This window comes from Triticum aestivum, chromosome 5D (assembly GCF_018294505.1).
Source record: "Triticum aestivum cultivar Chinese Spring chromosome 5D, IWGSC CS RefSeq v2.1, whole genome shotgun sequence".
NCBI classification, from domain to species: Eukaryota; Viridiplantae; Streptophyta; class Magnoliopsida; order Poales; family Poaceae; genus Triticum; species Triticum aestivum.
In genome coordinates this window covers 561,213,933-561,233,291 of record NC_057808.1, presented here as the reverse complement: position 1 = coordinate 561,233,291, position 19,359 = coordinate 561,213,933, and the positions used below count along the sequence as shown (strand labels likewise).

At 42.5% G+C, this 19,359-nt stretch overlaps 1 protein-coding gene and 1 long non-coding RNA gene across 2 annotated transcripts; one reads left to right on the top strand and one right to left on the bottom strand.

Annotated features, from left to right (window-relative positions):
- The first annotated feature begins 12,020 nt into the window (after positions 1 to 12,020).
- Positions 12,021 to 12,925, top strand: LOC123126239 (uncharacterized). Its single transcript, XR_006461612.1, has 3 exons — positions 12,021 to 12,060; positions 12,138 to 12,315; positions 12,426 to 12,925. It is a non-coding gene; the product is annotated as an uncharacterized lncRNA (long non-coding RNA).
- Positions 12,926 to 13,700: 775 nt separating this feature from the next.
- LOC123126238 (ABC transporter G family member 3-like) lies at positions 13,701 to 17,686 on the bottom strand. Its single transcript, XM_044546612.1, has 6 exons — positions 17,473 to 17,686; positions 15,720 to 15,751; positions 15,209 to 15,337; positions 14,690 to 14,776; positions 14,250 to 14,522; positions 13,701 to 13,964 (listed from the first exon to the last, which is right to left on the bottom strand). The coding sequence occupies exons 1-6, from the start codon at positions 17,684 to 17,686 to the stop codon at positions 13,701 to 13,703; spliced, it is 999 nt and encodes a 332-aa protein (XP_044402547.1).
- Between the last annotated feature and the right edge of the window lie 1,673 nt (positions 17,687 to 19,359).

Sequence of the window (19,359 nt, the reverse complement as noted above, 5' to 3'; positions counted from 1 at the left end):
AAAGAACCTCCTGCCGAAGTAGACGTAACCAGCACGCAACCCGTCGGAAACGATAGACCTCGAGCCAAGTGTAACTTCCACACCGAAAATTTATAAAAAATAAATAACAGCGACACCCGAAGACGGGCGATTCATGGTCGATACACGACGCTGTCTAAACTACAAAATATAACCTGCTTTTACAAAGAGGGTAACATGACTATATATACCAGTACAGCTAGCCGACTCCAACTTGCCTAATAAGTCGGCTGAACAAAAACTTCTTTATCTCTAACTCTCGACCAACACCTAAGGAAGTTAATCTGCTCACAAGCTTTAAATTAGCAAGTAATCGATCATTAAAATTTAAATACTTAAAAGTAATTAAACATAATTTCCTGGAAGCCCCCATCCAATGTTTCTCAAGGACATTAAATCCCACCATTTAAACCAGCTCACGAACACATAAATCTCCTATAGCCTTGATCATGAGAAGTAGTAACCAATTAGGATTCTTCCGTTAGTCTCAATCAAAAGGTATCATGTACTTGTATATTCTTGTTGTGGACGTGGCAACCAAAAGAAACAACCTAGTTGACGCATGCCTTGCTCAAACGTGTATGTGTTGGAAGTATTTTACTTCTTTTTCTATTATCGAAGCATGCATTGTGTATTTTGGCACAGCAGCAAATTATGATTCTAATTCAACCTTCATTTTTTCCTGATCAAGACGCCTCTCGTTATCGCAAACAGTGACGAGCAAAACTGCCTTAACTTGAACCAGACCAACGTCTTGTATGCAGGCCCGAGCCTGGGGGGTGCGACCTGTGCGCCTGCACAGGGCCCCCCGTTTTCCGGGGCCTCCAAATCTACTACTCATGTAATCTTTTGGGCCTCTGAAAAAAATCTAACCTATTGGGCTTGTGAGACGCTCGGCCTGGCAACTGGCAACCTGGTGCAGCCCCCCGATCTAGAACTGCCTCGTCCAGCGATAGTGGCAGTCTTTCCCTCAAAATCGAAATCAAAAAGAAAAGAACAATTAATCTATTCGATTCATCGAAAGGAGCGAAGTGACGAGACGTCTCTTGGTCTGTTCGTGTGGCACAGGCGGCCCTCGCCACGGCAGGATAGGGTTCCTCCAATCCTCCTTCCTTTCCTTGCTCAAGAATCTCCTATCCAGCAACTCCGTTCCAACTTCCTACATTGTAGATCCTTTTCAAGATTCATGAGGGTAGGAGCAGGCGAGCAGCCGAGCACAAAGGCACAAGGTAGGAACGACCGCACAGCAACCGGCAGGGAGGAAAGTCCAGGCCAATCTCCCGATCTCCGAGTTTTAAAGCGTCGTCGCGCCAATAACCAGTGATCCTGTGAGCCCTTTACTTTGATTTGTGATTTTCGCCAACTATTTCGTTCTCTTAAAATCGTATAGTTAATTTTATTGTTCTTTTCATCTATTAGGTATCTAGTATTGAAGACTATATTACAAAAAACACTAAAAAAATGTAATGGAAGACAATACAAAAAAGCACTACTAGGGAAAAGCCTAGCAGTAGCGCGGGTTTTTGGCCTAGCAGTAGCGCGGGGAGCCGCGCTACTGCTACGGCGCTACAGCTAAAGGTTAGCAGTAGCGTCTGCACACCCGCGCTACTGTTATATCAACTTAGTAGTAGCGCTTCCAGCAAACTGCGGTACTGGTAATTACTAGTAGCGCGTCTCACTGCCCGCGCTACTACTATTATTCCGTATTCTATTTCTTTATTATTTTATGTCGTATTCATACAGCTTTATACTATTTTTCATACAGTACAATTTAGAGATTGTTTTTACATTATAATGAGTTATTAAATCACTAGATGAAAGATCCGCGGATTAGTTTCAAGTGAATGGATCCTAAGTGACCAATTCATGGATTAACTTGAAACTAATCTGCGGTTCTTTCACCCAATGATATAATAACTCATCATCATCATCATCATCATCATATTAATATAAAAACTCTTGCATCATATCATCACCAACAACACTAGCTAATAATCATCATAGTCATTACCACCAACACTATTTAATCATCATAGTCATGGTGTAGCTATCTAATCACCACCAACACTAGCTAATAACAATCATCATAGTGATTACCACCAACACTAGCTATTTAATCATCATAGTCATAGTGTAGCACATCATCATCTTCAAACTCATTCTAGCTAGCTAATCACTCTTGCTGCTCTCTCTCAGGTAAAATATCATAGAACATGTGTAGCACTCCCGCTTCATCATACTGGAGCATGCAGATGAACATGTCTCCTAATTGTGGGCCGTGCTTATGATTGCTGCCCCCTAGTACTTCTCTGCTGCAATCCTTCACAATTTTGCTCCAGTCTTTGACTATTAAGACTTGCTTGCTTTGAGAAATCTTAAATGCACTAAAGTGCAATGTATGATGTCTTGGCCGTAAGCTAACCATTGTCATGCGAACTTTATGCTCGATCCATTGAGGCACAACTATCATCAGGAGTCCCTATTGAAGAATATCATAGTAACATACTTAGAAATGAAATTTAGCCTGAAAAATAATGTTTGCAAAAGATGCACTGAGGACAAATAGTAAAAATCTTACCATCTTTCCTAAATAGATGTGACCGTAGTTCAATACGCACGCTAGTGGCCGCACGTTTTGAGTAGTAATATTTTAATTTCCAGGAATTTTTTTTTCTTGACAGTATCAAGATCCTCAAGCCATGAAACATAATGACTTATCTCCTTGCAGTTTAGTTCAGCCCCGGGACAGTACTAGGTCATGTCTACTAAGCGCGGAACATGTTTTCTTGAATGGAAAGCTGTCAGTAGAAATTAGTTGTCAACTAATTTTTTTAAACAATATCCAAGACATAAATATGATTGAGAAACTCCAATAATGGTAGAACTGGAGGCGTCTGCACATCGACCCAGATGTCGATATTACCTTCAACTTCATCTTCTGGACTAATATCAAAGGTGATAATAAGCATATCAGGCTTAAATGCATAAGCCTTGCATAGTGCTCTCCAATTTTTGCATTCAAAATAGGTGTAGATGTCTGCATTGTATAATTTTACGGCGAAAGAATAACCATGCCCGGTCCTTAATTGAACTCTCTTTACCTCCATAGTTTCCATTTTACTGAAACCAACCTTATCCAAGACATACATTCTTGCATGGCAGGGGATACGCTAGTAAAAATCGTAAAAAAAATATTAAAATTATAAGTTGAAGCAAAAGAAGCAGAAGTCATGCTTAATTACGAAAAAATACTTCTCGTTGTGACTTACTGTATCCACTTCGAAGGTCTCATCCATCTTGATGCTGAAGTGCCTACCACCAACTAGGTGAGGCCTGTCGCACGGGCCGCGCTGGTCTTCGTAGTATTCGCACTTACCGAAATCCTTTTCTTCGTCAGACATTTCCTATGTTCATAGTTGAAACATTAATTAATTGAAAATCGATCGAAGGCAACTACCAGGAAACTCAACACACACATCGCTATTAATCAATATACAACGGGTTAACTTTAGGTCTGTCGAGTCTTCCTTCCTTAACTCTCATCTCACATATATGGTGGGCACTCCCTCTCTGATATTGCGACAGTCGGTGATGGTTGCTACTCCTCCTTCCCCTAGTCCATAAAAAAGGTCTAGCACAAAGAGAAGAAGGAGAAGCTACCCCGACCACAACAGTTGGCATTCTTCTTCTCTCATATATGGTGGAGACTCTCCCTCACCGATTTTTTGACTGTCATGTATGGAGCCTCGATAGACTTAAAGTCCACTCAAAATGTCGTTTAATTCTCTTTCTAGCAAATCTGGGGGACTCGATATTTCCTACATATTCTAGCACAAGTCATGCTTAAATTCACAGAAAAATCCGGTATGACCTTTGCTAAAAATAGGACATATCGAGCGCCCCAAATTTGTCGGAATTGACATGAATCAACACTCCGGACAAAATACCTAAGGAAGTACATATGATCACAAGCTTTAACTTAGCAAGTAATCCTTACAATTTCAATACTTAAAGTAATTAAACACAATTTCCTGGCAGCCCCCATCCAACGTTTCTCAAGGACAGCAAAACCCACCATTTAGACCTGCTCACCTACACATATATCTCCTGTGGCCTTGATCCTGAGAAGTAGTAAACAATTAGGATACTTTCGGTAGTCTCAATCAAAAGGTATCATGTCCATGTAGTATAGTCTTGTTGTGGACATGGCAACCAAAAGAAACAACCAAGTTGACACATGCTTTGATCAAACGGTATATGTTGGAATTATTTTCTTCCTTTTCTAATATCCAAGCATGCATTGTGTATTTTGGCAAAGAAGTAAATATTGTTTCTAATTCAACCTTCACTTTCTCCTGATCAAGACGCCTCATGTTATCACAAACAGTGACGAGCGAAACGGCCTTAACTTAAACCAGACCAACTTCTTGTATGTAATGGTGGTCGACGGTACAAATAGATCTAGTGTTTGCCATATCATCCTCTCCTCCCTGAAACGAAACCCTCCTCGGTGTCAAGTATATCGTCTCAGCATATGCATCCGCAGAAACTGTCGATGCCAAAAATTCAGCATGTTGAATGTCCACGTCTGCTTTCTCTTGGTCATTGAGTACCTTCACATCAATTGCTTCCAGAGCATGATCACGTCTTTGGCGATCTGCCTTGTATCGCTCCAGGGTATATGAGTCAAGTAGTATAAGTCGACCCTTCCATACAAAAGAAAATTCACCATCATAATGATAACTTAAGTGTCTCAAGTCTGTCCAGGGTTTTCCCAACAGTATAGAACTCACATGCATATGCATAGGAAGCACATCACACATGACTAGATCACCATATCCGCATAAAGGGAAACTACTTCGACAGGATGCATGATCTTGATCAAACTTGTCCATCAACCAAAACTCATATGGTTGTGAATGTTCAATCAACGGCAAGTTCAAGGCATCAACTACAGTCTTACTCACAAAATTCATACTGGAATAGCAATTAATTAACATGGCACAACTAGCTGGTCCGACACGCACACGCATAAAGCATTGGTACCAAGGCAAGGCACGCAATAGATCCTTCTCCATCGCTATCACCATTTGCAAACTACAATATTTTCTCATGATAAATAAAAATATCGATCGTAACTGAAAGAAAACAATTTTACCGTGAACAGTCTTTGGTCCGAATACCAACTGATGAAAGCACAACCTCGTCGTGCTACTGATTTGGCCCGATCTTTCACGATACAATGTACTCCTCTGAATTCGGCTGATAAAATCTCCCAATTACGCGAGCAGTACATGTAACCGGAAGATGGGGTAAGGACAACCAACGGACAATCCCTCGACACATGAAGAACCTCCCGCCAAAGTAGACGTAACCAGCACGCAACCCGTCGGAAACGATAGACCTCGAGCCACGTGTAACTTCCACACCGAAAATTTATACAAAATAAATAACAGCGGCACCCAAAGACGGCCGCTCCATTGACGATACACGATTTTGTCTAAAATCCTAAATATAACCTGCTTTTACAAAGAGGGTACCATGACTATATATCACAGTACAGCTAGCCGACTCAAACTTGCCTAATAAGTTGACCAAACAAAAACTTCGTTATCTCTCACTCTCGACCAACACCAAAGGAAGTAAATCTGCTCACAACCTTTAAATTAGCAAGTAATCATTGAAATTTAAATACTTAAAGTAATTAAACATAATTTCCTGGAAGCCCTCATCCAATGTTTCTCACGGACATTAAATCCCACCATTTAAACCAGCTCACGAACACATAAATCTCCTATGGCCTTGATCATGAGAAGTAGTAACCAATTAGGATTCTTCCGTTAGTCTCAATCAAAAGGTATCATGTACTTGTATACTCTTGTTGTGGACGTGGCAACGAAAAGAAACAACCTAGTTGACGCATGCCTTGCTCAAACGTGTATGTGTTGGAATTATTTTACTTCTCTTTGTAATATTGAAGCATGTATTGTGTATTTTGGCACAGCAGCAAATTATGATTCTAATTCAACCTTCATTTTCTCCTGATCAAGACGCCTCTCGTTACCGCAAACAGTGATGAGCAAAACTGCCTTCACTTGAACCAGACCAACGTCTTGTATGCAGGCCCGAGCCTGGGGGGTGCGACCTGTGCGCCTGCACAGGGCCCCCCGTTTTCCGGGGCCTCCAAATCTACTACTCATGTAATCTTTTGGGCCTCTGAAAAAAATCTAACCTATTGGGCTTGTGAGACGCTCGGCCTGGCAACTGGCAACCTGGTGCAGCCCCCCGATCTAGAACTGCCTCGTCCAGCGATAGTGGCAGTCTTTCCCTCAAAATCGAAACCAAAAAGAAAAGAACAATTAATCTATTCGATTCATCGAAAGGAGCGAAGTGACGAGACGTCTCTTGGTCTGTTCATGTGGCACAGGCGGCCCTCGCCACGGCAGGATAGGGTTCCTCCAATCCTCCTTCCTTTCCTTGCTCAAGAATCTCCTATCCAGCAACTCCGTTCCAACTTCCTACATTGTAGATCCTTTTCAAGATTCATGAGGGTAGGAGCAGGCGAGCAGCCGAGCACAAAGGCACAAGGTAGGAACGACCGCACAGCAACCGGCAGGGAGGAAAGTCCAGGCCAATCTCCCGATCTCCGAGTTTTAAAGCCTCGTCGCGCCAATAACCAGTGATCCTGTGAGCCCTTTACTTTGATTTGTGATTTTCGCCAACTATTTCGTTCTTTTAAAATCGTATAGTTAATTTTATTGTTCTTTTCATCTATTAGGTATCTAGTATTGAAGAATGTATTAAAAAACACTAAAAAAATGATGAGGTTTAATTGAAGACAATACAAAAAAGCACTACTAGGGAAAAGCCTAGCAGTAGCGCGGGTTTTTGGCCTAGCAGTAGCGCGGGGAGCCGCGCTACTGCTACGGCGCTACAGCTAAAGGTTAGCAGTAGCGTCTGCACACCCGCGCTACTGTTATATCAACTTAGTAGTAGCGCTTCCAGCAAACTGCGGTACTGGTAATTACTAGTAGCGCGTCTCACTGCCCGCGCTACTACTATTATTTCGTATTCTATTTCTTTATTATTTTATGTCGTATTCATACAGCTTTATACTATTTTTCATACAGTAGCAATTTAGGATTGTTTTTACATTATAATGAGTTATTAAATCACTAGATGAAAGATCCGCGGATTAGTTTCAAGTGAATGGATCCTAAGTGACCAATTCATAGATTAACTTGAAACTAATCTGCGGTTCTTTCACCCAATGTTATAATAACTCATCATCATCATCATCATATTAATATAAAAACTCTTGCATCATATCATCACGAACAGCACTAGCTAATAATCATCATAGTCATTACCACCAACACTATTTAATCATCATAGTCATGGTGTAGCTATGTAATCACCACCAACACTAGCTAATAACAATCATCATAGTGATTACCACCAACACTAGCTATTTAATCATCATAGTCATAGTGTAGCACATCATCATCTTCAAACTCATTCTAGCTAGCTAATCACTCCTGCTGCTCTCTCTCAGGTAAAATAGCATAGAACATGTGTAGCACTCCTGCTTCATCATACTGGAGCATGCAGATGAACATGTCTCCTAATTGTGGGCCGTGCTTCTGATTGCTGCCCCCTAGTACTTCTCTGCTGCAATCCTTCACAATTTTGCTCCAGTCTTTGACTATTAAGACTTGCTCGCTTCGAGAAATCTTAAATGCACTAAAGTGCAATGTATGATGTCTTGGCCGTAAGCTAACCATTGTCATGCGAACTTTATGCTCGATCCATTGAGGCACAACTATCATCAGGAGTCCCTATTGAAGAATATCATAGTAACATACTTAGAAATGAAATTTAGCCTGAAAAATAATGTTTGCAAAAGATGCACTGAGGACAAATAGTAAAAATCTTACCATCTTTCCTAAATAGATGTGACCGTAGTTCAATACGCACGCTAGTGGCCGCACGTTTTGAGTAGTAATATTTTAATGTCCAGGAATTTTTTTTCTTGACAGTATCAAGATCCTCAAGCCATGAAACATAATGACTTATCTCCTCGCAGTTTAGTTCAGCCCCGGGACAGTACTAGGTCATGTCTACTAAGCGCGGAACATGTTTGCTTGAATGGAAAGCTGTCAGTAGAAATTAGTTGTCAACTAATTTTTTTAAACAATATCCAAGACATAAATATGATTGAGAAACTCCAATAATGGTAGAACTGGAGGCGTCTGCACATCGACCCAGATGTCGATATTACCTTCAACTTCATCTTCTGGACTAATATCAAAGGTGATAATAAGCATATCAGGCTTAAATGCATAAGCCTTGCATAGTGCTCTCCAATTTTTGCATTCAAAATAGGTGTAGATGTCTGCATTGTATAATTTTACGGCGAAAGAATAACCATGCCCGGTCCTTAATTGAACTCTCTTTACCTCCATAGTTTCCATTTTACTGAAACCAACCTTATCCAAGACATACATTCTTGCATGGCAGGGGATACGCTAGTAAAAATCGTAAAAATAAAATAAAATTATAAGTTGAAGCAAAAGAAGCAGAAGTCATGCTTAATTACGAAAAAATACTTCTCGTTGTGACTTACTGTATCCACTTCGAAGGTCTCATCCATCTTGATGCTGAAGTGCCTACCACCAACTAGGTGAGGCCTGTCGCACGGGCCGCGCTGGTCTTCGCAGTATTCGCACTTACCGAAATCCTTTTCTTCGTCAGACATTTCCTATGTTCATAGTTGAAACATTAATTAATTGAAAATCGATCGAAGGCAACTACCAGGAAACTCAACACACACATCGCTATTAATCAATATACAACGGGTTAAATTTAGGTCTGTCGAGTCTTCCTTCCTAAACTCTCATCTCACATATATGGTGGGCACTCCCTCTCTGATATTGCGACAGTCGGTGATGGTTGCTACTCCTCCTTCCCCTAGTGCATAAAAAAGGTCTAGCACAAAGAGAAGAAGGAGAAGCTACCCCGACCACAACAGTTGGCATTCTTCTTCTCTCATATATGGTGGAGACTCTCCCTCACCGATTTTTTGACTGTCATGTATGGAGCCCCGATAGACTTAAAGTCAACTCAAAATGTCGTTTAATTCTCTTTCTAGCAAATCTGGGGACTCGATATTTCCTACATATTCTAGCACAAGTCATGCTTAAATTCACAGAAAAATCCGGTATGACCTTTGCTAAAAATAGGACATATCGAGCGCCCCAAATTTGTCGGAATGGAAATGAATCAACACTCCGGAAAAATACCTAAGGAAGTAAATATGATCACAAGCTTTAACTTAGCAAGTAATCCTTACAATTTCAATACTTAAAGTAATTAAACACAATTTCCTGGCAGCCCCCATCCAACGTTTCTCAAGGACAGCAAAACCCACCATTTAGACCTTCTCACCTACACATATATCTCCTGTGGCCTTGATCCTGAGAAGTAGTAAACAATTAGGATACTTTCGGTAGTCTCAATCAAAAGGTATCATGTCCATGTAGTATAGTCTTGTTGTGGACATGGCAACCAAAAGAAACAACCAAGTTGACACATGCTTTGATCAAACGGTATATGTTGGAATTATTTTCTTCCTTTCCTAATATCCAAGCATGCATTGTGTATTTTGGCAAAGAAGTAAATTGTGATTCTAATTCAACCTTCATTTTCTCCTGATCAATACGCCTCATGTTATCGCAAACAGTGACGAGCGAAACGGCCTTAACTTAAACCAGACCAACTTCTTGTATGTAATGGTGGTCGACGGTACAAATAGATCTAGTGTTTGCCATATCATCCTCTCCTCCCTGAAACGAAACCCTCCTCGGTGTCAAGTATATCATCTCAGCATATGCATCCGCAGACACTGTCGATGCCAAAAATTCAGCATGTTGAATGTCCACGTCTGCTTTCTCTTGGTCATTGAGTACCTTCACATCAATTGCTTCCAGAGCATGATCACGTCTTTGGCGATCTGCCTTGTATCGCTCCAGGGTATATGAGTCAAGTAGTATAAGTCGACCCTTCCATACAAAAGAAAATTCACCATCATAATGATAACTTAATTGTCTCAAGTCTGTCCAGGGTTTTCCCAACAGTATAGAACTCACATGCATATGCATAGGAAGCACATCACACACGACTAGATCACCATATCCGCATAAAGGGAAACTACTTCGACGGGATGCATGATCTTGATCAAACTTGTCCATCAACCAAAACTCATATGGTTGTGAATGTTCAATCAACGGCAAGTTCAAGGCATCAACTACAGTCTTACTCACAAAATTCATACTGGAATAGCAATTAATTAACATGGCACAACTAGCTGGTCCGACACGCACACGCATAAAGCATTGGTACCAAGGCAAGGCACGCAATAGATCCTTCTCCATCGCTATCACCATTTGCAAACTACAATATTTTCTCATGATAAATCAAAATATCGATCGTAACTGAAAGAAAACAATTTTACCGTGAACAGTCTTTGGTCCGAATACCAACTGATGAAAGCACAACCTCGTCGTGCTACTGATTTGTCCCGATCTTTCACGATACAATGTACTCCTCTGAATTCGGCTGATAAAATCTCCCAATTACGCGAGCAGTACATGTAACCGGAAGATGGGGTAAGGACAACCAACGGACAATCCCTCCCGCCAAAGTAGACGTAACCAGCACGCAACCCGTCGGAAACGATAGACCTCGAGCCACGTGTAACTTCCACACCGAAAGTTTATACAAAATAAATAACAGCGACACCCGAAGACGGCCGCTCCATTGACGATACACGATGTTGTCTAAAATCCTAAATATAACCTGCTTTTACAAAGAGGGTACCATGACTATATATACCAGTACAGCTAGCCGACTCAAACTTGCCTAATAAGTTGACCAAACAAAAACTTCGTTATCTCTCACTCTCGACCAACACCAAAGGAAGTAAATCTGCTCACAACCTTTAAATTAGCAAGTAATCATTGAAATTTAAATACTTAAAGTAATTAAACATAATTTCCTGGAAGCCCCCATCCAATGTTTCTCAAGGACAGCAAATCTCACCATTTAAACCAGCGCACGAACACATAAATCTCCTATGGCCTTGATCATGAGAAGTAGTAACCAATTAGGATTCTTCCGTTAGTCTCAATCAAAAGGTATCATGTACTTGTATACTCTTGTTGTGGACGTGGCAACCAAAAGAAACAACCTAGTTGACGCATGCCTTGATCAAACGTGTATGCGTAGGAATTATTTTCTTTCTTTCTCCAACATCCAAGCATGCACTGTGTATTTTGGCACAGCAGAAAATTATAATTCTAATTCAACCTTTATTTCCCCCTGATCAAGACGCCTCACGTTATCGCAAACAGTGACGAGCGAAATTGCCTTAACTTGAACCAGACCAACGTCTTGTATTCAGGCCCGACCCCGGGGGGGTGTGACCTGTGCACCCGCACAGACCCCCCGTTTCTGGGGCCTCCAAATCTACTTCTCATCTAATCTTTTGGGCCTCTGGAAAAATATCTAACCTATTGGGCTTGTGAGACGCTCGGCCTGGCAACTGGCGGCCTGGCAACTGGCAACCTGGAGCAGCCCCCCGATCTGGAACTGCCTCGTCCAGCGATTGTGGCAATCTTCCCCTCAAAATCAAAAAGAAAAACAAAACAACGATTGATCTATTCGATTCACGGAGAGGAGCGAAGCGACGAGGCGTCTCTTCGTCTGTTCCTGTGTGGCACTGGTGGCCCTCGCCACGGCAGGTTAGGCTTCCTCCAATCCTCCTACCTTTCCTTGCTCAAGAATCTCCTATCCAGCAACTCCGTTCCAACTTCCTACGTTGTAGATCCTTTTCAAGATTCAGGAGGGTAGGAGCAGGCGAGCAGCCGAGCACGAAGGCATACGGCAGGAACGACCGAACAACAGCCGGCAGGGAGGAAAGTCCTGGCCAATCTCCCGATCTCCGAGTTTTTAAGCGTTGTCTCGTCAATAACTAGTGATCTTGTGAGCCCTTTACTTCGAATTTTGATTTTCGCCAGCTATTTCGTTCTTTTAAAGTAGTATAAGACGAGTGCATGTAGGGTTTTTTGTTTTCAGTTGCTGTTCTTTGGGAGTCATGAGGATCTTCCTATATTCAAGTTTGAGAACCTGACAAGCTTTTCTCTGGATGGGTGCCGTATCAACGACGACTTCCTCGGGCTGCGCAAATACCTGTACAACTCGCCTAACCTGCAGAAGCTCACTTTGCGACATTGCAAGGTGCTGCTGCTACTTCTTCCATCAACAACTAATTACCATAACTTGAAACATTCCGTAATATATTGGCATTCCATTCCAAAATATACTCGTAACATTGCACTGCTCAACAGGTCTCGGATTTCCAATCTACAAAGGAGGTGATGAAATGCCGCCAATCATATTCCAAGGGCATGGCGCGTTTCAAGTGCAACAACCTTAGGCTTACTGAAACCATACACCGAGATGGTGATGCTTCTGTCGATCCGTTTGTCAAGTTTTTCAGGGGCGTGCGGAGGAATCTGCCAAACAACAAGATCAAACTCATTCCGCTCAAGAAGAAGAAATAAAAGACTGAACTCGCTATAGTCGATTAGCGGAAGCGTATGGCAATACACTAGGTTTCCTATCATTTGCTGATTTCAGGAAACTAGGTTGCACATGTGTCATCATTTTTACCTTTTTAATAAATTCATCATGAGTCCTTGGCTTTAATTGTGTCGGATGGTTGAGATCGTTTGGATTTCAGCAACTCGTAACTTTTATACTAGTGTAGACTAGGTTCTTGGTTGAAGTGGAAGTGTCACGATCCCCTCGTCTATATATATGGATTTATTTTTCATTTGGGATGGCATTTTCTCATCTTTTATTGATCGTGTATGTCACCGACACCTCTGAGATCATCCTCCGGTGAGATTGTTCTCCACCTACACAGTTAGAACCTTTCATATCTTGACTTTTTTATGCACTTCATATCTTGACTCAGTTATCCACCGTCTCCAACAACATTTATAAGCACGAACGAATTTAAGGAGAAGAGACAATCTGTTATTGCTCAATGACTACTATGCCAAGCTTCATCTCAGGCATGAATAACTACATTCAACATCGTCTACAATGTCACAAATCTACTGACATGGAAATGCATGTTGGCACAACCCAGCACGCGCCGAGCCCTATCATCTACAACACTTGAAGAAAACACCTTCGAGAGGGGATCGCTACTCGACCTTCAATGTAGTCAGATCCAACCAGGAAGATCAAACGTGTGAGAGACAACAAGACAACAAAGGAAGCAATGCTGAGTACCAAAAAGGAATGGACAAGAGAGTAAATCACCAAATCATGGTTCATTTCTTCAATTCTCAAATTAACCATGATAAATACAGTATATATGTTACCCCAATTCTCCTCATGTTTCTCTTCTACTTTGGATGCGTCAGATATGCCTACCTAGGAAGCTATCACACATGTATACATGCATATGAACAGTCACACACCCAAACACACACACACACACACACACACACACACACACACACACACACACACACACACACACACACACACACACACACACACACAAAGCCTTCTTACAACATCAGCACACTCGGTGGCTCAGGGCTAACTCACTTTGGAGCTGCAATGGTGTGGATGCTGGGCCAGCAGGAGCACCTGCCAAGCCTCTCATGTCTCCTCACATCTAGACGAAGCAAAACATACAAGACGACCCAGTAGCCGATCGCCATCAGGAACAAAACAAGGAGATTCATCCACTTGGCACCCGTCGACGATGATATGCCATACAAGCCTCGGACAGCCTGCACGCCGGGTATCGTCCTCGTGGCCCCGACTGCAAATGATGTACTGACAGACTCGTTCTGGACCAAGCCCTGCAGCAGCATTGCTTGTTAGCACGCCTGATCCGGTAAAAGCAAGATGAGCATAGGGTTTATGTAGGTTACATAAGATGGCCATATATAACTTACCTGGACAGCATATGTCTGGAATGAAATGTAGGACATCGGATAGTTCCACACGGGCGCTGGTATTGCGTCTTGGATCCGAAAATACCCTGCCACCAGCATCATGATAACTTGAGTAGCCACGGTTATTTAATAATGTTGGTTCATTCAATATGTGTGCCCACTTGAAAGAAGACCAAGATGGAAGCTCACATATAAGCAAATCAAGGTTAAGATGCACTTGTAAGTCTCAAGCCAGATGTACGCAACAATCATCATGAGCGCTTCGTTCGCCAATAGGCACATAAAGATGGTGATTATAAAGTACATAAGGAAGCTGAACTCATTCCTGAGGCCAATCAGGGAGTAGAAAACCAACGACGACGAAATGGACACCAGAAATAGGAAGGAGACGCTGGATAGGAAGTGGCCTAGTAGGAAAACCAATGTCCCATAATGCCGGTTTGAATCCTCATGGGAATATATCTGCATAGGAGGGAGCATTATGTTACAAACATACCTGATGTTCATATGATTTTGGTGCTTATTGTTTTCACCAACTGAATCCGCGTTGAAATTATTCTACAATTAAAACTATTAGGAAGGAAGTGGCCATAATGTTGCAATTCCATTTTAAAGAAGAAAAACCCGACCTTGATCTCATCAATATGAGCAGGCACTTCGCAAACACTCAGAAGGACAAGAAATGAAACAAACACAAATATCGCAGAAATCCTAACCTGTCAAAACAATGTGACCTTTGAGCATCATCAAATCATAAATGCAGTTAATTACTTGAGAATAAAAATATCTAGTAAATTGAAATGTAATACTGCAGTGACACTGACCACTACAGATGACAATGAATGACCAATATCGATAAATACAGGGCAAGCAGCATATACAAGGCAAGCCTGCTCCAGAAGTACTTCCATTCTCTTGACATAACTCGCAATGATCTCCAAGTGAGAATCCCAATTCTCGCTGCATCACTGCTTTGCCTTTACTTTTCAAGTAAGGACCTTCGTGCATCACACCATGTAGATAATAGTTTATTCACTATCATGGATATTGCAGTGTCCAATTTCTCAATCTAAAGTATCAGTTGTATGTTTGTGGAATGGGTGACATAGATGGGATTTTCATTACCCTAGGGTGTAGAGCAGTAGTACCTTGTCAATCAATTTTGCAATCATGGATTCAACAGCAGCAGCTTCAGCCGATGATTTGTATGTTGCTTCTAGTGTCCGGATCGCCACAGCAGTGTCCATGCTCACTGAAGAGAAATCCCCTTGATCATCCTGTTAATAACTACAAAGCTTTTTAACTCTCACAAAAAAAATCAAAAGACACCTGCAGATTTTTGCACATGGCTATGATTCTGTCGAAGTCTGTATTGATTGCTCTCACGAAGTGTGGTCAGATGGACTTTGCATGATTGGACATGAAAACCCAGCATTTGAGAAGTGCTGTAACAGAACAAGACCAAGTAAGAAAACTCCAGAAGGTAACGGCGCTGGTGCCCCGGCTTTACTCCACCCGCCCCTTGGAGTAGGGCACATGTGCGTCACGATCCAGCCAGCGCACTGTGCCATCCAGGAGCACCTTCCCTTCGATGGCGTTAATGACCTCGGACATGAGCCTGCATCTCTTATATTAATCCCCGGTTACTTCTCTATTTACCTCTCCAGGGTCCAGGCTGTTAATTTTGCTTCCTGCATATGTATTTTTCATTGATATTAGATTGTTCGTGATTCCTCCATGGCTGATGACTCAATTCATAACCGGATGCATAACGTGTGCAAACAGGACACTCTCCCACCAAGTGTATAGACTTTCAAAATGGCCACCTCACACACATAACTCAATTTTATAACATATTTTGGACTTGAATTTTTTTTCCATCTGTAATATACGTCACCAGAAGCCCCGCTCTATAATTTGACAACTTTTAGAGTTGGTTTGTTATTTTCGCGGCATTAACTGAATTTCGGGCAAGCAAAAAAGGCGGTAAAGTTCTGTGGCGGGCTATACAGGATGCCCGCCACTCCTGACTTCTTGATTATTATTTTTTTGCGTGGGTGACTGCATTGTGGAAGTGACGAGTACCTTTGTTGCCCGCATTGCAAACATCTTGATATGGAAAATAAAAAATTTGAGAGGGTCATCCCACTATGTTTGTACTGGGTGTATTCCATGACCGCCACTCTAAGACGAAGTAGCAGTGGCGGGTGGGTAGCAACGCCCGCTAGTGGCAGGTTTCAACACGCTAGCAAATTTTGCTAGTCCAGCTATGGCGGTCATTCGGGCGCGCCCGCCACTGCTACACCACCAGCACTGGCGGTGCGCCCTGTCACCCGCCGCTGCTGGTTTTCAAAATTAGTTGTGGCGGGTGTCCGGCTTCGCCCGGCACTAATTTGAGTTCACCTATAAGCCCTTTCCCGGTAGTGGACACTAGCTACGAGATTTGATACAACACACGGGCAACAACCACTGACAATTGCATTAAAAAAAGTAACTGCTAGCCTACTTGGAGCACTCTAGTCTCTCTGTATTGGCATTGTGACGATAACAAACTCTATCCAACAATTTACCAAGCAGTCGGTCATTAAGCAAAAAATAATCAGGATCAAGAGAGCAAACATGAGCATATCTATGCGCAAATGGTGTGTTCCCATCATAGCTAATTGCAACAATTCACAAGCACACAGTCCATATGCAACAGTAAAAATAAAATGAATAACAGAATAATCAAGAAATACAGTGACTGAATTATGAGGATAGCTTTACCAATTTCCGTGGAGAAGAAATTGCTGGGAAAATCCAGCAAATAAACAATCACACGGCTAAAAAAGTTTACACCATCTAAGCAGACAGATCCAAAACTCTCTCTACACCGCTCCAGGGAAAAATAACCAGCTGGGGAAAATCCTCTACCCATTCCTCACATCCCATGACCTAAAGATTTTTTTTTAAATATTACTCCTTTTATAAAAAAATTCAATAATGTATGACCTAGTTCGTAAATTACAATTATATAACCCCGTCGGCCTTCATTATCCTAGCAAAGAAAAGAAAAGACTAGGATTCCTTTATCAGCTTTATTCAACATTACTCGTTTACTAAGTCATTTAGGCCTTGGCAACTATTAGATGTGGCATCTTTGTTGTTTGCCTTTTATCATAATTACCATGCATTTGACAATAAGTAGTAAGCAGGATCAGAAGAAGGGAAGGTAACCGCTGCCAGGTTTCAATGAAGTTTGGATATGCAGTTTCAGTTGGTGTTGTCCTCGTCTTTAGGTCATGGTGTTGTCCTCATCTTTAGTTCAAAAAGCCTAGTAGCGGCGAGCAAGGCTCTCAGGGGCGCCCGCAACTGCCTCTCTGCCACTACTAATATGCCAACAGTGGCGGGCGGCCCCTATCTGGCGACACGCCCCGCGTCGCCCCGATCTGGCTACATGGGGGAAACGCCACCGTCGATGACTCCTGAGCCCGCCTCTCCTTCCCCTCATCTTCCCGCTGCATGAGGGGACCATCGGCAAAGCTCGCACGGGATCCTATGACGGCGGCGGCCGGGCATCTCATCTCGCGGCAGCTGCTGAGATCTGGGCAGCTCCGCGAGATCCCGACGGCATCTTCCTCGTCCATCGGTGGGGCTGCTCTTGGTCGGCAGCAAGTTGGTCGCTCATGACCGCATGGTGTTGCGGCGCGGTCGGCGCACGTCCTCAAGCCGTGCTAGTTTGGATCTTTGCCCGTACAAGTCTGCGGACATGTGTGCTGCATGCTGCTGGACACCATGGTGGCCTACTACCATGATGCTTATGGTGGTGGTCCTCGTACTCTTTTTGCTTCATGGAAACGTCCTCCAAGATCGGTCCTCCTCAATCTAGTCACCGACGTGTTCCGAAACTGGTGCTGGAGATTTTGCCCAGGATATCTGGATCGGACAGAATCTAGTCGTGCACGTCCATATCTGCCTACGAGGTTCTGAGGGCATGGTGCGAAGCTCTATTGGTTGATGATACCTTGGGACATGTCGGCTTCTTGATTTCCATGGTGGAGAAAATGATGGAGAAGGTCATGGTGGTCGATAGGAGGATCAACTAGACGGACGGAGCCTTGGTGGCGATGGAGTCAGCCAGGTGTCAGATAAGTCTCGGGAGTAGCAGTGATAAGTGGGGGTGGCAGCACTGGCGGATTTCAGTTTTGGTGGTACTCCTCGAGTACCGGTGAAAACCTAAGGTCTGATCTTCATTGGTTGTGTCTGGCGATTGCCTTGCTAGAGGGATTGTTTTGAGAGTGCGGCCTTTCTCCAGGATGAAACCCAAGATTTTGGATCGGGCAACGACGGCACTTGTGCACTGTTTCCTTCTTGGAGGCATTGTTTTTGGAGACCTTTTATGTATTTCGGTTGTTGTATTAGGTGGTGGTATGTGTGCTGCTGTTGAGAGGAGCCGACCGCTGTGGCAAGATCATTCTTTTTTTCCTTTCTTTTAATTTTCTCCTTTGGTTGTGTGCATCCTGGATGTCTTTGTGACATCTTGTTGGTGCAGAGACTGGGTGTAATTGGTATCTTCGCGATATTAATTGATTCTCCTTCAAAAAAACAGTGGCGGGCGGCCGCACGCCAGTGGTAGCCCATCTTCACTGGTGGGCAATCACCACTGCCCGCCAGTGGTAGCCCATCTACAGTGGAGCGCTATCACCACCGCCCGTCTCAGAAATTTTGTGCAGCAATGGCGGGCCCTTTCCACCGCTCGCCACGGTGTTTGGTGCCCGCCATCTATATCTATACTTATACTAATTAGGCACTTCCAAGAAATTCCCACGTTAATTAGAGAAAATTAGAAAATAGACGCCGTTGATTTAGTGGGTCCGAATTATAACTGTTCAGATCTACTCGGATAAGGTTTTTTTAAAACGTTAATTAGCGAATGTTTTAGTTTAACCTTAATCCAAAAAAGAACAAATAGAACCTAGATAAGGTTTTCTTTAAACATTAATCAGCGAAGGTTTTAGTTTAATCATAATCCAAGAAAAGAATAAATAGAACCTAATTTTTTTGTCAAATATATTACAATTCAGATCTATCTAATTAAGCCCCTAAAAATATCTATCTAATTAAACTGTGCATAATCACGACCCGGATGCAATATCCTCAGGTTACATCAAGTGGGTCGTGGTTGAAGGCTTAATTTCACATATCTCTCTCTTTCACGTCTCTCTCCTATCTCTATCACGTATCTATATTTATACTTACTAATACTAATTAGGCATTTCCAAGAAATTTCCACGTTAATTAGAGAAAATTAGAAAATAGA

Coding starts and splice junctions, on each gene's coding strand:
- LOC123126238 (XM_044546612.1), bottom strand. CDS start 17,686: ATGGACGAGGAAGATGCCGTCGGGATCTCGCGGAGCTGCCCAGATCTC. Junction 15,752..17,472: donor CCAGATCGGGGCGACGCGGG/GCGTGTCGCCAG, acceptor ATACATATGCAG/GAAGCAAAATTAACAGCCTG. Junction 14,777..15,208: donor TTGCAAAATTGATTGACAAG/GTACTACTGCTC, acceptor TTGTTTTGACAG/GTTAGGATTTCTGCGATATT.